This window comes from Calonectris borealis, chromosome 30 (genome assembly GCF_964195595.1).
Source record: "Calonectris borealis chromosome 30, bCalBor7.hap1.2, whole genome shotgun sequence".
Taxonomy (NCBI): domain Eukaryota; kingdom Metazoa; phylum Chordata; class Aves; order Procellariiformes; family Procellariidae; genus Calonectris; species Calonectris borealis.
Window position 1 is genome coordinate 2,873,979 of NC_134341.1, and position 12,218 is coordinate 2,886,196.

A 12,218-nucleotide genomic window follows, 5' to 3' on the forward strand; every position below is an offset into this window, starting at 1 on the left:
CCTTTTTTTTCCTTTTTTTTCCCCCTTTAATGAATGTTTACCGGGCTGCGTCACACCCCAGCGCCTCCGAGTGCTGCTCCGGCCCCTTCCCCACGGCACGGCCGGCACGAGGGGCCGGGATGGATCGGGAAGGACCCGGAGCCGGCGGGGAGGCTCTAATTGCACAAAAAGGGGCGAGACTGCGGCCTGCAAATTTTCCTAGAAAATTTGGAGGAGGGGTTGAACCACCTGGATTTGAAGAGTTTTGTCCCTTGGCGGCTGCGGCACGGGGAACGTGTCCGTCTGTCCGTCTGTCCGTCCCCGCCGGTTTCGAGGAACGGTCAAGGCAGCTGCCGCGTCCCCCGCTCAGGCAGTAAAAGCACTTTCCAGCCCCCCCATCCAGCCCCCCCCCGGCTCCCCCAGCGCCGGGACGGGGCCCCCCCCTTTGCCTCCTGCCGAAATCGGCCCCCTTCAAGGTCTCTGCGCTGCGTCTCGAGGGGCCGGCCCTGGGGGGGGGGGGGGGCCCTTCTCCGAGCCCCCCCTTCCCTCTCCCCAATGGCTTTAACCTCCGCCCTCGCTCCAGCCTTATCCCGGCCGAGGGGAAGCGTCTCCCCTCCATCCCCCGCCATTTACCGGCCTCCGGATGAGCAAATCCGGTCTTTTTTTAAGGAGAGAATCAGGAGGGGGGGGGGGGGGAGCGAAGAGCCCCCCGATCCTCGCGAGCTTCCTCCGCCGGAGGGTTCAATCCGACCCAGCCCCGCGGCCGCCGCCCTCGCTTCTCCTTGGAAAACGACCCCGGAGCTGCTCGCAGGGGATGCTGCTCCCAAGGGAAACGTCCCAGCTGGAGAGCAGGGAAATGGAAGGGGGAAAACGGCGGCCTGACGAAGTGCTTTAATTGTTTTGTTTTTTTGGGGGGGGGGGGGTTGTTGCAATTTAAGGCTCTTCTTGTGCTCCTGGCGGTCGCCTCCCTCTGCCGAAAGGTGTTGAAACCCCTTTGCTGCTCTCGCCGCCTCGGCGAGCGGTTCCAGCTGAGCCTTAAGCCCGGCAAAGCGGCTCTTCCCCACCCCTCCCCTCCCTCCCCGCCGGGACCGAGCCCCGGGGACGCTGTCCCCTTCTCCCCGGGGCAGAGCGGAGGGGAAGGGGCTGGTTTCCAAACCGGGGGGCTCGGCGCACGTTACTCAGCCGCCGCCGACGCGGCGACAGCTCTCCCTGCCCTCGGCCGGCACACAAGGGCTAAATTCGGGAGGAACAAAGCCTTATCCCTTGGCGGGCGCTTCGCCGGCGGCGTCCCCGCGTCCCTTCCCGGTGGGGAGCTGCCACCGTGCCGGCGCCGGTTTGGCCGTGGGAAGATTTTTTTTTCAGCTCCTGCACGAAACGGAGCAATTCCGAGCTGCAAAAAAAAAAAAAACCAGAGCAAACGGTGACACTTGAACGGGTTAAAGTCTTTATTTTTTTCCCCCTTTTTTATTTTCAACGGACTCCGCACTCCCTCCCCAGCTCCGTGTCCCGGCCCTCGGCCACCGCAGCCAGGTCGGGACCCGCTCGCGCCAGGACACGGCTCGTTAGGCGACTCGTTAGGCGAGCCCGGAGGCTCCCTCAACCGACAGAATGAATCCTAAGACGCTGGTTAGGATGGGTGCTTTCACGATAAGCAAAGAACTAATAGGATTTATTCTATTTTTACAAAGATAACTATGCTGTTAATAGTGCAATGAAAGCGCGTTTCTGCCTTTTATTATTATTATTTTTTTGGTTGGTTTAACGTCCTCACTGACACTAACGCTGGTTCCGCGCTGGCTCTTGCTCGATTCGTCGCCGTGTAAGAAACCAAACAGCCCAGCTCCTCTCTGGTGCTACTGAGCCGCTGCGGGAGCCGCGTCGCTACCGCGCCGCCGAAATCCAGGCGTCCCCCGGCTCCTCCTCCTATTTCAACAGTGACTCTGCGACTCCTCAACCTCCCCGGCTCACACTGTCTGCAGGTGGCTTTTTATTTTTAATTTTCCAGTGTGAATCCAAAGCTTGTCCTCCGCATATTTTTATTTCCCTCCCCGCCCCGGCCTTTTATGTTCTTTTCATGGTGATAATGCTGTATTTAAAGAGAATATTTAAGTGTAAAAATAAAAGAAATGCTCAAACTTGCACGGCGAGTTGTGTCTTAAAGAGGGTTAAACCCACCCCGGTGAATTCCTCTTGGGGGGGTGTCTCGAATTCCTGCAAAAATAGTGAGGGCAGGGGGTCAGGGGAAGGGTTTTCTTCTCCAAGAGGTGAGGGAGGAGCTCGGAGCTGGCCTGGTGCACGAGTGGGTGATTTCTACCCCCCCTTTTATACCCCAATAAAGGGGTATTAAAGCTTAATAAGCTTAAAAAAGGAAATTTTCCAGGCGTTAGTGTGCCCCGTCCGTGGATGGAGGAGCCGGTGTTGGGACACGGAGTATTTCACGGCGCGGGAGGCAGGTGGGGCCTCCAGAGAGACGCTCGAGCCGCTCGCTTGCTTTTGTCTTTAATAAAACACTTAAAGTTGGGTTGAATTCACTCAACAGCGGGCGCTTCTCATGCAGTGACGGGGCGAGGTGAGGCACGGTGGGTTGTGACCCCCTTAACGCGGCTGCAGCGGGGAGCTGCCTCTAAAGCCCCCGAAGCCGCCTCTGCCGAGCAGGAAGCACTGGGGCTAAGATCTAATTAGGCAGAACTTGACGAACGCAGCCCGTGGCCTCCGCTGAAGGCGGCGGCGCAGTTCAGCGCTGCCTCTCTAACCCCATTTCTGTCGGCAGCGGCGTTTCCAGCCCCGGCGTCCTCCCTCCAGCAGCCAGCGCCGAGGGCTCCCCGGGCGAGGGGCTGTGACGGGGGTGCTCCGGGAGGCAGCCGCAGCCGAACAAAAGCACAAGAACCCCCCAGAGGCTCCAGGTAAGGTCGCATGGGGATTTGGGGTCTTTTCTTAACCCCTCAGGGAGATTTTTGTATTTAAGACTGCTCAGTGGAGTAAAGAAACTAAGTAAAACTCTCCGTGCGAGGCACAGAGCAGCAAAACCCAAGCTGAACGGAGCCCGCTACTACTAAGGGAAGTGTCCACAGGCAGCGGAGACGCTCGTTCTCCCCTCCCGTGGTTAAAGTGACGCAGTTTAAGAGCTCTAACAGCGAAGCCGCCTGCCCCGGATGCCGACGGAGGGAAGGCAGGGATGGGGCTCAGCCCCGCGGCGTCGCCAGCCCGCTCCGACGGCACGAAGGGGAACAGAAGAGCCGGCGCCGGCACAAACCTCCAGCGCAGGAGGGAGGGAATCGCGTCTTCGCCCCCACGGCAGCATCGGGGCCCCTCTCGCCGGCTCCGGGCTGTGGTTTCACATCACCAAATGGCGTTTTTGCGGCACCGGGCTGGGAATCGCCAGGCGCGCGATGCCAGGGGTGAGGGTGCGCAGCCGGCGGCTCGGCCGTCACTCCTTGGCCCGGACGTAGTTGAGGGACAGCAGGACCATGCTGTTCGCCAGGAGGGATGCTTCGGAAGCTGAAAAAACACGAGAGCGGGGTCAGAGCAGCGCTGCCGCGGCCCAACCGCTCCAAACGTGCTCATCCTGAGCTGCCGGCGCGGCACCGGAGGCTGCGGGGCTCCCCCTCGCCCCTGGCCCCTCTTTCTAGGGGTTTTTTGCTCTCCGCTGGGTCCCCCATTTCCCTCCCGCTCCCATTTTGCTTCCCCTGGTGCTGCTGCGGGGCTCGAATTTGTCACCACGAGGTCTCTGCGGGACAGGGACACCCGGGCACAGGCTGGGTATTCCACACGGACGCATCTCTGGAGAGAGCCAGCACGCTCCGCCGCGTCCTTCTCTCAGGGACGAGGCCCCGGGGGATCGACGGGGCAGCCCAGAGGGGGATAAAGCCACCGTTTACCCCAAATTTCCCCGGAGCCGACGCTCCCTGTGCCCAGAGAAATTCAAGAGGCTCCCAGGTCCCTCCTGTCCCACCGGACAGGAGCTGCCCCTCGGCCGCCGTTACCTTGCAGCTTGCAGGAGAGCCCCAGCCACTGCTCCAGCCACGCTCTGCACTCGGACATGCCGAGATGAGTGGAGTTCAGGCCACGGAGGTAACAAGCCTGCGGGGCGAGGGAGAGGAAAAAAATAGGGACACGTTCAGGGATGAGCGCTCCGGGTCCCACAAAACGCCGGGGATCGCGCCGTGATCCCTCCTCGGCACGAAGCGGGGCTGAGCAGCGGTGAACTTGTGCCCCGTGGTGCCCCAGCATGGAAAACGGGCTCAGAAAACACCTTCCCGGAGGAGAGAGGCCGCAATCCGCCTCGCGGTGGCTCTGGAGGAACGGGCTGTGCCCCGACGCAGCTCTGCTAACGATGGGGAGGGCCGGGATGAGGCAACCCCGGGGTAAAGCAGCCGGTAAAGGGGCCGGAGGAGGCGTCCTCACCGCTTTCAGCTCCTCCTCGGACATCTGGCCCAAGCCCAGGCGCAGCATGGCGCGGTCCAGGTTCCGGATCTCCAAGACGTGGCTCCGCAGGCGATGCCTCAGGAAAAAGGCCGGCAAGTGGGGGGTCAGAAACAGGACCTGGCTTAGGGCTTTCTGAGGGAAAACAAGGGCAGGGTCACTGTGAGGGCGTCCAACCCCACCAAAAATGGGCGTCCGACCCATTCAGGCACAATTTAAATCAGACAAAGCCTCTCCCATTCCAGACATGCCCTGCATTTTGTTCCCCTTTAATTATCTGGCTAATTGTCCTGCCCACGCTGAAACCCTGAGCAGTCCCTGGCAGTTCTCCTTACGCCCAGCGAGCGGAGCAGGGAGTGGGTGTCCGGAGACACGAGCTCTGTCCTGGGCTGGACACGAGTGTCCGGGGCGAGTTCAGGTGTGTGGGACAGCTCAGATGTGGCCGATGGTCCCACCAAGGCAGGGACCCACAGCAAGGATGGACAAATAACCTTGTTCTGGGGCTGTTTTCATGGAATCACAGAATACTTTGGGTGGGAAGGGACCTTTAAAGCTCATCCAGTCCAACCCCTGCCGAAGGGACATCCCCAACCAGAGCAGGTTGCTCAGAGCCCCGTCCAACCTGACCTTGGATGTTCCCAGGGATGGGGCATCCACCACCTCTCTGGGCGACCTGTGCCAGGCTCTCACCACCCTCAGGGTAAAACGTTTCTTCCTTAGATCTGGTCTAAATCTCCCCTCTTTTAGTTTAAAACCATTCCCCCTTGTCCTGTCGCTGCAAGCCCTGCTAAAAAGTCTCTCCCCACCTTTCTTATGAGCCCCCTTTAAGCACTGAAAGGCCGCAATCAGGTCTCCCCGGAGCCTTCTCTTCTCCAGGCTGAACAACCCCAGCTCTCAGCCTTTCCTCACAGCAGAGCTGTTCCATCCCCCTGATCGTTTTTGTGCCCTCCTCTGGCCCCGCTCCCACAGGTCCCTGTCTGTCCTGTGCTGGGGACCCCCGAGCTGGACGCAGCCCTGCAGGGGGGTCTCACCGGAGCAGAGCAGAGGGGCAGGATCCCCTCCCTCGACCCCCTGGCCACGCTGCTGGTGATGCAGCCCAGGATGGGGTTGGCCTCTGGGCTGCGAGCGCACATTGCCGGCTCACATCCAGCTTTTTGTCCACAACTGGACCAGTTTTAGGGCACAACACCCTGTTTGGGGCACAACCGAGTGGATCAGCACCTCGGCGCTCTTCGGTAAGAGCCACCTCTGAGCTGCCGGCAGGAGAAAAGCCGCACTCACCACGTGAGACACCTGGAGCTTGTTCAGACCCAGCGGAGATCCCGAAAACAAACTTCTCACAGCGTAGAGCTCGGCCACGCGCGGCTGGGAACCTTGCTGCACCTGAAAGAGCCACGGCGCGTGTTGCCGACACCTCCCACGGGCGTTATCACCACCGGGCAGGGCCGAGGAAGCGGCAGCACAGGCAGGATGGGCGATACCGGCCGCAGCGTTGACGTACCTCGGCGCAGAGCTCCCGCAGGCGTTTTCGGAGCTGCGGCTCAGGCAGGAAACGCGCTGCCAGGGCTAAACTCTCCACCACGTCCGGATACGAGTCTCTCCGGATGGCGTCGTAGGCGTCCAGGAACTCAACTTGCTGGTTGGGGGTCCAGAAGTAGCGGATCAGGAGCTGGCGTGGGAAGAAATACCTTGGAGAGAAGAGGAGACAGGGACTCAGGGAGGAAAACCGCATGCACGAGCCGGGGCAGTCGGATTTCGTGCTGCTGGAAAGAGGCACAAGCAACGTCCTGCGCCGGGGCGGCACATCTCGCCCCTAGGAGCTGCGGACGTTCGCTCCTCCAAAGGGAGGAGCTTGGGAATCATAGAATTGTTTAAGTTGGAAAAGACCTTTCAGACCGAGTCCAACCGTTAACCCAGCACTGCCAAGTCCACCACTACACCGTGTCCCCAAGCGCCTCACCCACACGGCTTTTAAATCCCCCCAGGGATGGGGACCCCACCACCTCCCTGGGCAGCCTGGTCCAAGGCCTGACCACTCTTCAGGAAAGAAATTTCTCCTCATGTCCAACCTAAACCTCCCCTGGCGCAACTTGAGGCCATTCCCTCTCGTCCCATCGCTGTCACTTGGGAGAGGAGACCGACCCCCCCCTCGCCCCAACCTCCCTTCAGGGAGCTGTAGAGCGATGAGGTCTCCCCTCTCCTCCTCTTCTCCAGGCTGAACACCCCCAGTTCCCTCAGCCGCTCCCCATCAGACTTGTGCTCCAGGCCCTTCACCAGCTTCGTTGCCCTCCTCTGGACACGCTCCAGCCCCTCCATGTCCTTCTTGTGGTGAGGGGCCCAGAACCGAACACAGGATTCGAGATGCGGCCTCTCCAGTGCCCAGTACAGGGGCACGATCACCTCCCCGCTCCTGCTGGCCACACCAGTTCTGATACAGGCCAGGATGCCATTGGCCTTCTTGGCCACCTGGGCACACGGCCGCCTCACGTTCAGCTGTCGACCAGCACCCCCAGGTCCTTTTCCTCTGGTCCTTTCCAGCCGCTCTCCCCCAAGCCCGCAGCATTCCCTGGGGTTGTGGTGGCCCAAGTGCAGGACCCGGCACTTGGCCTTGTTGAACCTCATACGTTGACCTCAGCCATCGACCCAGCCTGTCCAGGTCCCTCTGCAGAGCCTTCCCACCTCCAGCAATCAACACTCCCACCCAGCTGGGTGTCATCGGCAAACGTGGGGTGCACGGATCCCCTCATCCAGATCGTTGTTAACGATATTAAAGAGAGCCGGCCCCAACACCGAGCCCTGGGGAACACCGCTCGCGACCGGCCGCCAGCTGGATCTAACCCCGTTCGCCACAACTCTCTGGGCCCGGCCGCCCAGCCAGTTTTTAACCCAGCGAAGAGTACGCCCGTCCAAGCCATGAGCAGGCACTTTCTCCAGGAAAACGCTGTGGGAAACGGCGTCATGAATGAATCAGTCGGATCTGAGAAGGCAGACAGCATCCACAGCCTTTCCCTCCTCCGCTAAGCGGGTCACCTGGTCACAGAAGGAGATTTGCTCCTCCACAGGCCGTGGTGAGCTCAGGAAGGAGCGCTCCGGACGATCGGATCGCTGCCGTGCCCGGCTGGAGCTTCTCCACTGCGGCTGAGGCTCGACACAACACAGAGATCCCCACCCTGCGCCATTTTATGCAGCGGGGCTCTCACCCACCCGCAGGACACGAAAGCCTGAGAGCAGAATTGAAAAATCCAGGGGTTTAGCCCGGATTTAGCTCCGGCGGCAGGATCGCTGTCAGGGAGAGGGAGGTTTGAGGCACTATGGACACAGCTGGGAGGGAGTTGTGCAAGGTGGATTCTCTCGGCCAAGCACGCACGGGGCTGTTCCCCGCGTGCCGGGGATTATTTCTCTGCGTGAGGAACAGGGAGCCGGGCGGGTTGCTGGCACGCAGAAGCCGGTATTGCGAAACGATCCCTGGGCTCGTCAGGCTACAGGTATTTTTTTATCACAGCGAGAGGTGGAGGGAGGAAGGGAGACCGTCCGGCTGGATTTATAACTCTAAAAAAACCCCCAATTCCGTGAAATTTAAGATATTGGCGTCAAGGAGCCCAAAGATCGGGGCCGCGGCCGAGCCCCAGAGGTCACCGCGACGCCGGTACTCACATCAAGACGATGACCAAGAAGTTGGCGAAGGGCGGGATGGCGATAATTCCGATGGGAATGGCCTTGATCACATCCCTGCGAAACTGCCTCCAAAATTAGAAGAGAGAATCAGGATCTGATGCCAAAACTCGCAAAATTCCCTCAAAATTAACACCCCAGTCCCGGCCACAGCTTCCAAACCCCGTTTTTAGGTAGGGAACGCGCCTCACCCGGAGGAATCGGCCTCTCCGACCCCCTGCCGAAGCCCCGCACACAAACTCAAGCCCCTTTTCGCGGGGAGGAAACGTCCCCGGCAGCAGCGGGGAGGCAGAGCCAGGCGTTGCGGCACCGAAACGCGTCCCGAGCGCTGCGCCGTACCTGCCGCAGCCTCTCCATCTCCCGGTAGGGAAGCTGCTGAACGCTCAGTCTCTGACGGGACATTTTAGATTTGATTTTTCTTATTTCTTTGACTTCCAGGAAAAGCGCTTGGATTCCTGCCGAAACACAGAGCACCTTCAGGTCCCTGATTCCCAGGCAAACGCCTCTGCTGATGCGGTTTTTAGCCCCGGGAAGGGAACAGGCAGCACGTTTCCAGCTGCCTCCGTTCCCCCGGAGAATCGGGAACGTCCCCTCCTCCCTGGGACCCACCTTTCGTGAAAGTCGCGTACAGCACATAGAAACGGGGGAAGGTCCTTTCCAAAAACCTCTCGTACCTCCCGTTGATGCGCTTCGCTTTCGACGCCAGGGCGGCGAGGATGGACCTGGAGCCGGCTTTTGTGGAGAGGCAGCACACCGGGGACCTGCAGAGAAACACCCCCCACACCCCACCCGCTATTTCTGTCAGGGTTTAGCGGAAAAGGCTCCAAGGAAAGCGGGGGTTGGCCTGGAGAGAGGGCGGGGGGGCTCCCGAAGCCCCCAGAGAGGGGACAGGGTGCTGGGAACTCTCCCTGCCCCGCACGGGCAGCCCTGGCTGGCCCCAGCAGCCGCTTGAGACAGGGCTCGGGGCTGGGGGGGGGCGGCATGGAGGGGGGGGGGGGGTCACGACCAGGACCCGGGGGGGTTTGGGGGCTCCCCCAGTGCCTGGGGGGGGCCGTGCTTGGCGCTGGGGGGGCCAAGGTGGCACAGGTGGGGGAGGGGGGCAGGGTCGGTAATGGGGGGCACGCCTGGCGCTGGGGAGGTGGGTGGGGAGCTCGCGGGGGGGGGGAAGGACACCACGGTAAGTCACGGCGGGGGGTCGCGGGGGAAGAGGGGGACCGGGGGGGCCTATGGCCAGTACCGGGGGGTGCGCCGGGGCGAGAACAAGGCCGTTAACCGGTCGGGGAGGGCGGGGGTATGGCGGGGGCGGGTGGCCCCGAGGTGCCACAGCCGGTGCCGGGGGGCGATGGCTGGCACCGGGGGGGCGTGGATCGGTCCCCGCTCACCTCGGCGCCCCCCGGGCGGGACGCGGCCCCAGCGGCCCCAGCGGCCCCCAGGCGCGGCTCAGGCCGGGCCCGGGCCCGAGGCGCCAGAGCGCCCCGCGGCAGCAGGCCCTGGACAGCGCCATCTTGGCGTGTCACGGCCCGGGGCCAAAGGGCGAAGGTCACGGAGGGAGGGGGGGGAGAGAGCGAGCGCGGAGTGCTGAGCGCTGATTGGCTGACGCGCCGGAGCGCGCGTGACGGCGGGCGGAAGAGCCACGCGGCCGGTCATGTGACCGCAGGCGGAAGTGGCCCGGCGGGGCCGCCGGGGAGCGAAGCGGGGCCTGGGCCGGGCCGAGCTCTCCCCCGCCCCCCCCTGGCGCCCGGTGCCCGGTGCCGGCGTCCTGGGCCCGCAGCTGGGGCTGGGCGCCCCCCGGAGCCCCCCGGGCCGGCCCCCGCCGGAGGTTGCCCCTCTCCAGCCCTGTTTTAAGGCCCACGCGGCAGCGCCGGGGGAGCCCGAAGGGGCCGCAGCGTTGTCCCGGGCTGCCCCTCCCCTTCCCGGGCCCTTGGCTTCCCAGCGGCGCCCGGTGGTTACACGTTAGGGCAGCTGGTGAATGCAGGCGAGGTGAGCGGGGCTTTACCTGCTGCAGCGGGTGGTTGGCACCGGAGCCGGGCGTCAAACCCGTTCCCTGCCCCTTCGAGGGGTGCCCCTGCCCCTTCGAGGGGTGCCCCTGCCCGTGGCGGGGCTGTAGCTCGCCCTCGCCGCCCCCCAGGCTCGGGGGGAAGATCAAATCCCCGCCGCGGGTCCCCAGCGAGGGACAGCGTGGCAGCGGAGGGGCCGTGGTCCCCCCGCAGAGCCCCACGGTCCCCGCCCCGGGTGGCTCCCCCAGCTCAGCCTCAGCTTCCCTGGCCCGCAGCTGGGTCCGGACCCCGGAGCTGCGCAGGGCACCTCCGTCTCTCCGTCCCTCCCGCAGACAACCTGCGCGCTGAGCGACCGAACCTGTTCTGCAGCTGCCCCCGGGTAGTTTCATAAGGGTCATGTTTGCTTTCTCGATTCTAAGTGCCATAAGAAACGGCGTCAAAGGCCTTTTGGGAAACAACCACTGCTCCTACCCCTGCCCGTAAGGTCTTTCATCTCCTTTTCCCCCCAGGCATCACTAAAACCAGGCGCTATGTTGCCTTTTTCCAGGTCTCTGGCAGCTCCTCCATCTTCTGTGAATCCTTGGGGATGCTTTTCCCAGCCGAATCCCCTCTCCTCCCTCCGGCCGGACCCCAGAACCCCCCCCGCTCCCCTCCAGCAGCCCCGGGAAGCTGGCGCGCGTGGTGCCGGTCACACATGCCCATGTCTTTGCCCTCCTGCCTGGTGAGTCTTGAAGTGTTGCGCATTCAGCTGTTGCTTATCAGAAAAAGGCACCGGGGGCCCTTTTTACAGACAAAAAAGGGAAAAAAAAAAAAAACCTGACAAACCCGGGGTTATCGCTCTGCCTCGTTGGGTTTCGGACCAGTGGGGATCGCTGATAATAGATTGTATTGATCCAAGCTGGGAAGGGATCGCGTCTTATCAGCGCTGCACGTACCGGCGGCTGGAAAATGCCCCGTAAGTGCCAGTTTGGGCTCTAATCTTTCAAATAGCTCTGGTGGAGCAGAGTCCAGGCTGTCTCCCCTGTTAATTACTGGAGCACGTCTGATGCTCGAACCAAATGGCCTTTTTAATTGAGCCTCCTGGGTTGATAATGTGCCCCGGGCAGCGCGTCACCCACCTTTCCCCCAAAGCCCAATGTTGCCGCTCGCCACGGGGACAAGGCTCCACATCAAAACATTCGGCTGTCCTATTAACCCCCCCCTTAACTCGGCGGTTTTTATAGTTATTTAATAAACGATAAGGTTGAAGCAGATGCGGTTGTTTTCGGGAGACTTTGAATTGTCTCCTGAGATCCCCTCGGGGAACTCTGCACCGCCGGATCGGTGTGGGTGCTGCGGGCGGAGGAGGGTGGGGACACCTCTTATATAGAGAGAGGAACGCTGACCGGGCTGTCCGCTCCCAGAAACCGCTGAGAGAGAGAAGCAGGAACACCATGCCCAAGAAATACACCCTCAAACAGAGCTCGCCCTGCTGTGAACTGGGTGAGTACCGCGAACGCCGATCCCGGTGCGCTCGCCATCCCTGCGGGGTGATCTGGCTGATGGGAGGCATCGCCCTCCTCCCAAAATACCCATTGGGATTTGGGGAATAATGTAAGTTTTCCAGCTTCAGGCCAAAAGCTGTTGGCAAACCACCTCCTGCGAGGTTTCTCGCACCTGTAGGCGCTTTTGGCGAGGCCGGGCGGTGCGCCGGCACGGTGCGGGTGCCGCGCTCGCGTTCCCACGCGGGAGCAACGCTGCGGTTTGGTTTTAATCTCCCTCTCCAGTGCCCACGCTGCCGGGTCAGAGGTAAGGGTAAATCCGCAACGGCAGAGTCTCCCCTTTCCCGGATTTCTCCTCTTATTTTTCCAGGATTTGGTCATTTCAGCAATATCCCGTGATTTTTTTTCTCGTGTTTAAACAATAAGGAACACGCGTTGCAAAACCTCCGCCGTTGGGAAAAGCAAGGCGCTGCCTTCCCCGCTGCCGGCGGCTTTGCTCGGTGAAGGGCTCTGATTTTTAACGAGTGGCCTCTCCCGTGCGGGTCGGGGTGTCCCGCTCCCTTAGCCCGGATCCCCACGCGCTCTCCCGTCTGTTCACGGTCAGGCCGTGCTTCCAAACGAGCGCTCTCCGTGATCTATTAAGAAATTAAAAGGTCGGGACGGTGGA

At 61.9% G+C, this 12,218-nt stretch overlaps 2 protein-coding genes across 4 annotated transcripts in view; one reads left to right on the forward strand and one right to left on the reverse strand.

Annotated features, from left to right (window-relative positions):
- On the reverse strand, nucleotides 1–10,578 carry LETMD1 (LETM1 domain containing 1). 3 transcript variants are annotated; one of them, XM_075134023.1, is made up of 9 exons: nucleotides 10,542–10,578; nucleotides 8,748–8,834; nucleotides 8,413–8,528; nucleotides 8,056–8,138; nucleotides 5,903–6,089; nucleotides 5,683–5,784; nucleotides 4,384–4,536; nucleotides 3,963–4,059; nucleotides 1–3,477 (listed from the first exon to the last, which is right to left on the reverse strand). In XM_075134023.1, the coding sequence occupies exons 1-9, from the start codon at nucleotides 10,561–10,563 to the stop codon at nucleotides 3,407–3,409; spliced, it is 918 nt and encodes a 305-aa protein (XP_074990124.1). In that variant the 5' UTR covers nucleotides 10,564–10,578; the 3' UTR covers nucleotides 1–3,406. The 3 variants fall into 3 exon arrangements, with proteins under 3 accessions (XP_074990124.1, XP_074990123.1, XP_074990122.1); XM_075134022.1 differs by lacking the exon at nucleotides 10,542–10,578 and adding an exon at nucleotides 9,456–9,608 and having other exon boundaries at nucleotides 8,683–8,834; XM_075134021.1 differs by lacking the exon at nucleotides 10,542–10,578 and adding an exon at nucleotides 9,456–9,601 and having other exon boundaries at nucleotides 4,384–4,480; nucleotides 8,683–8,834.
- SLC11A2 (solute carrier family 11 member 2) overlaps nucleotides 9,866–12,218 on the forward strand; it is a 25,466-nt gene continuing 23,113 nt past the window's right edge. Inside the window, exons 1-3 of the mRNA XM_075134011.1 lie at nucleotides 9,866–10,053; nucleotides 10,618–10,791; nucleotides 11,474–11,552. Coding sequence (XP_074990112.1) covers nucleotides 10,657–10,791; nucleotides 11,474–11,552 — 214 coding nt within the window. The 5' untranslated portion in view covers nucleotides 9,866–10,053; nucleotides 10,618–10,656. The remainder of the gene's footprint in view (nucleotides 10,054–10,617; nucleotides 10,792–11,473; nucleotides 11,553–12,218) is intronic.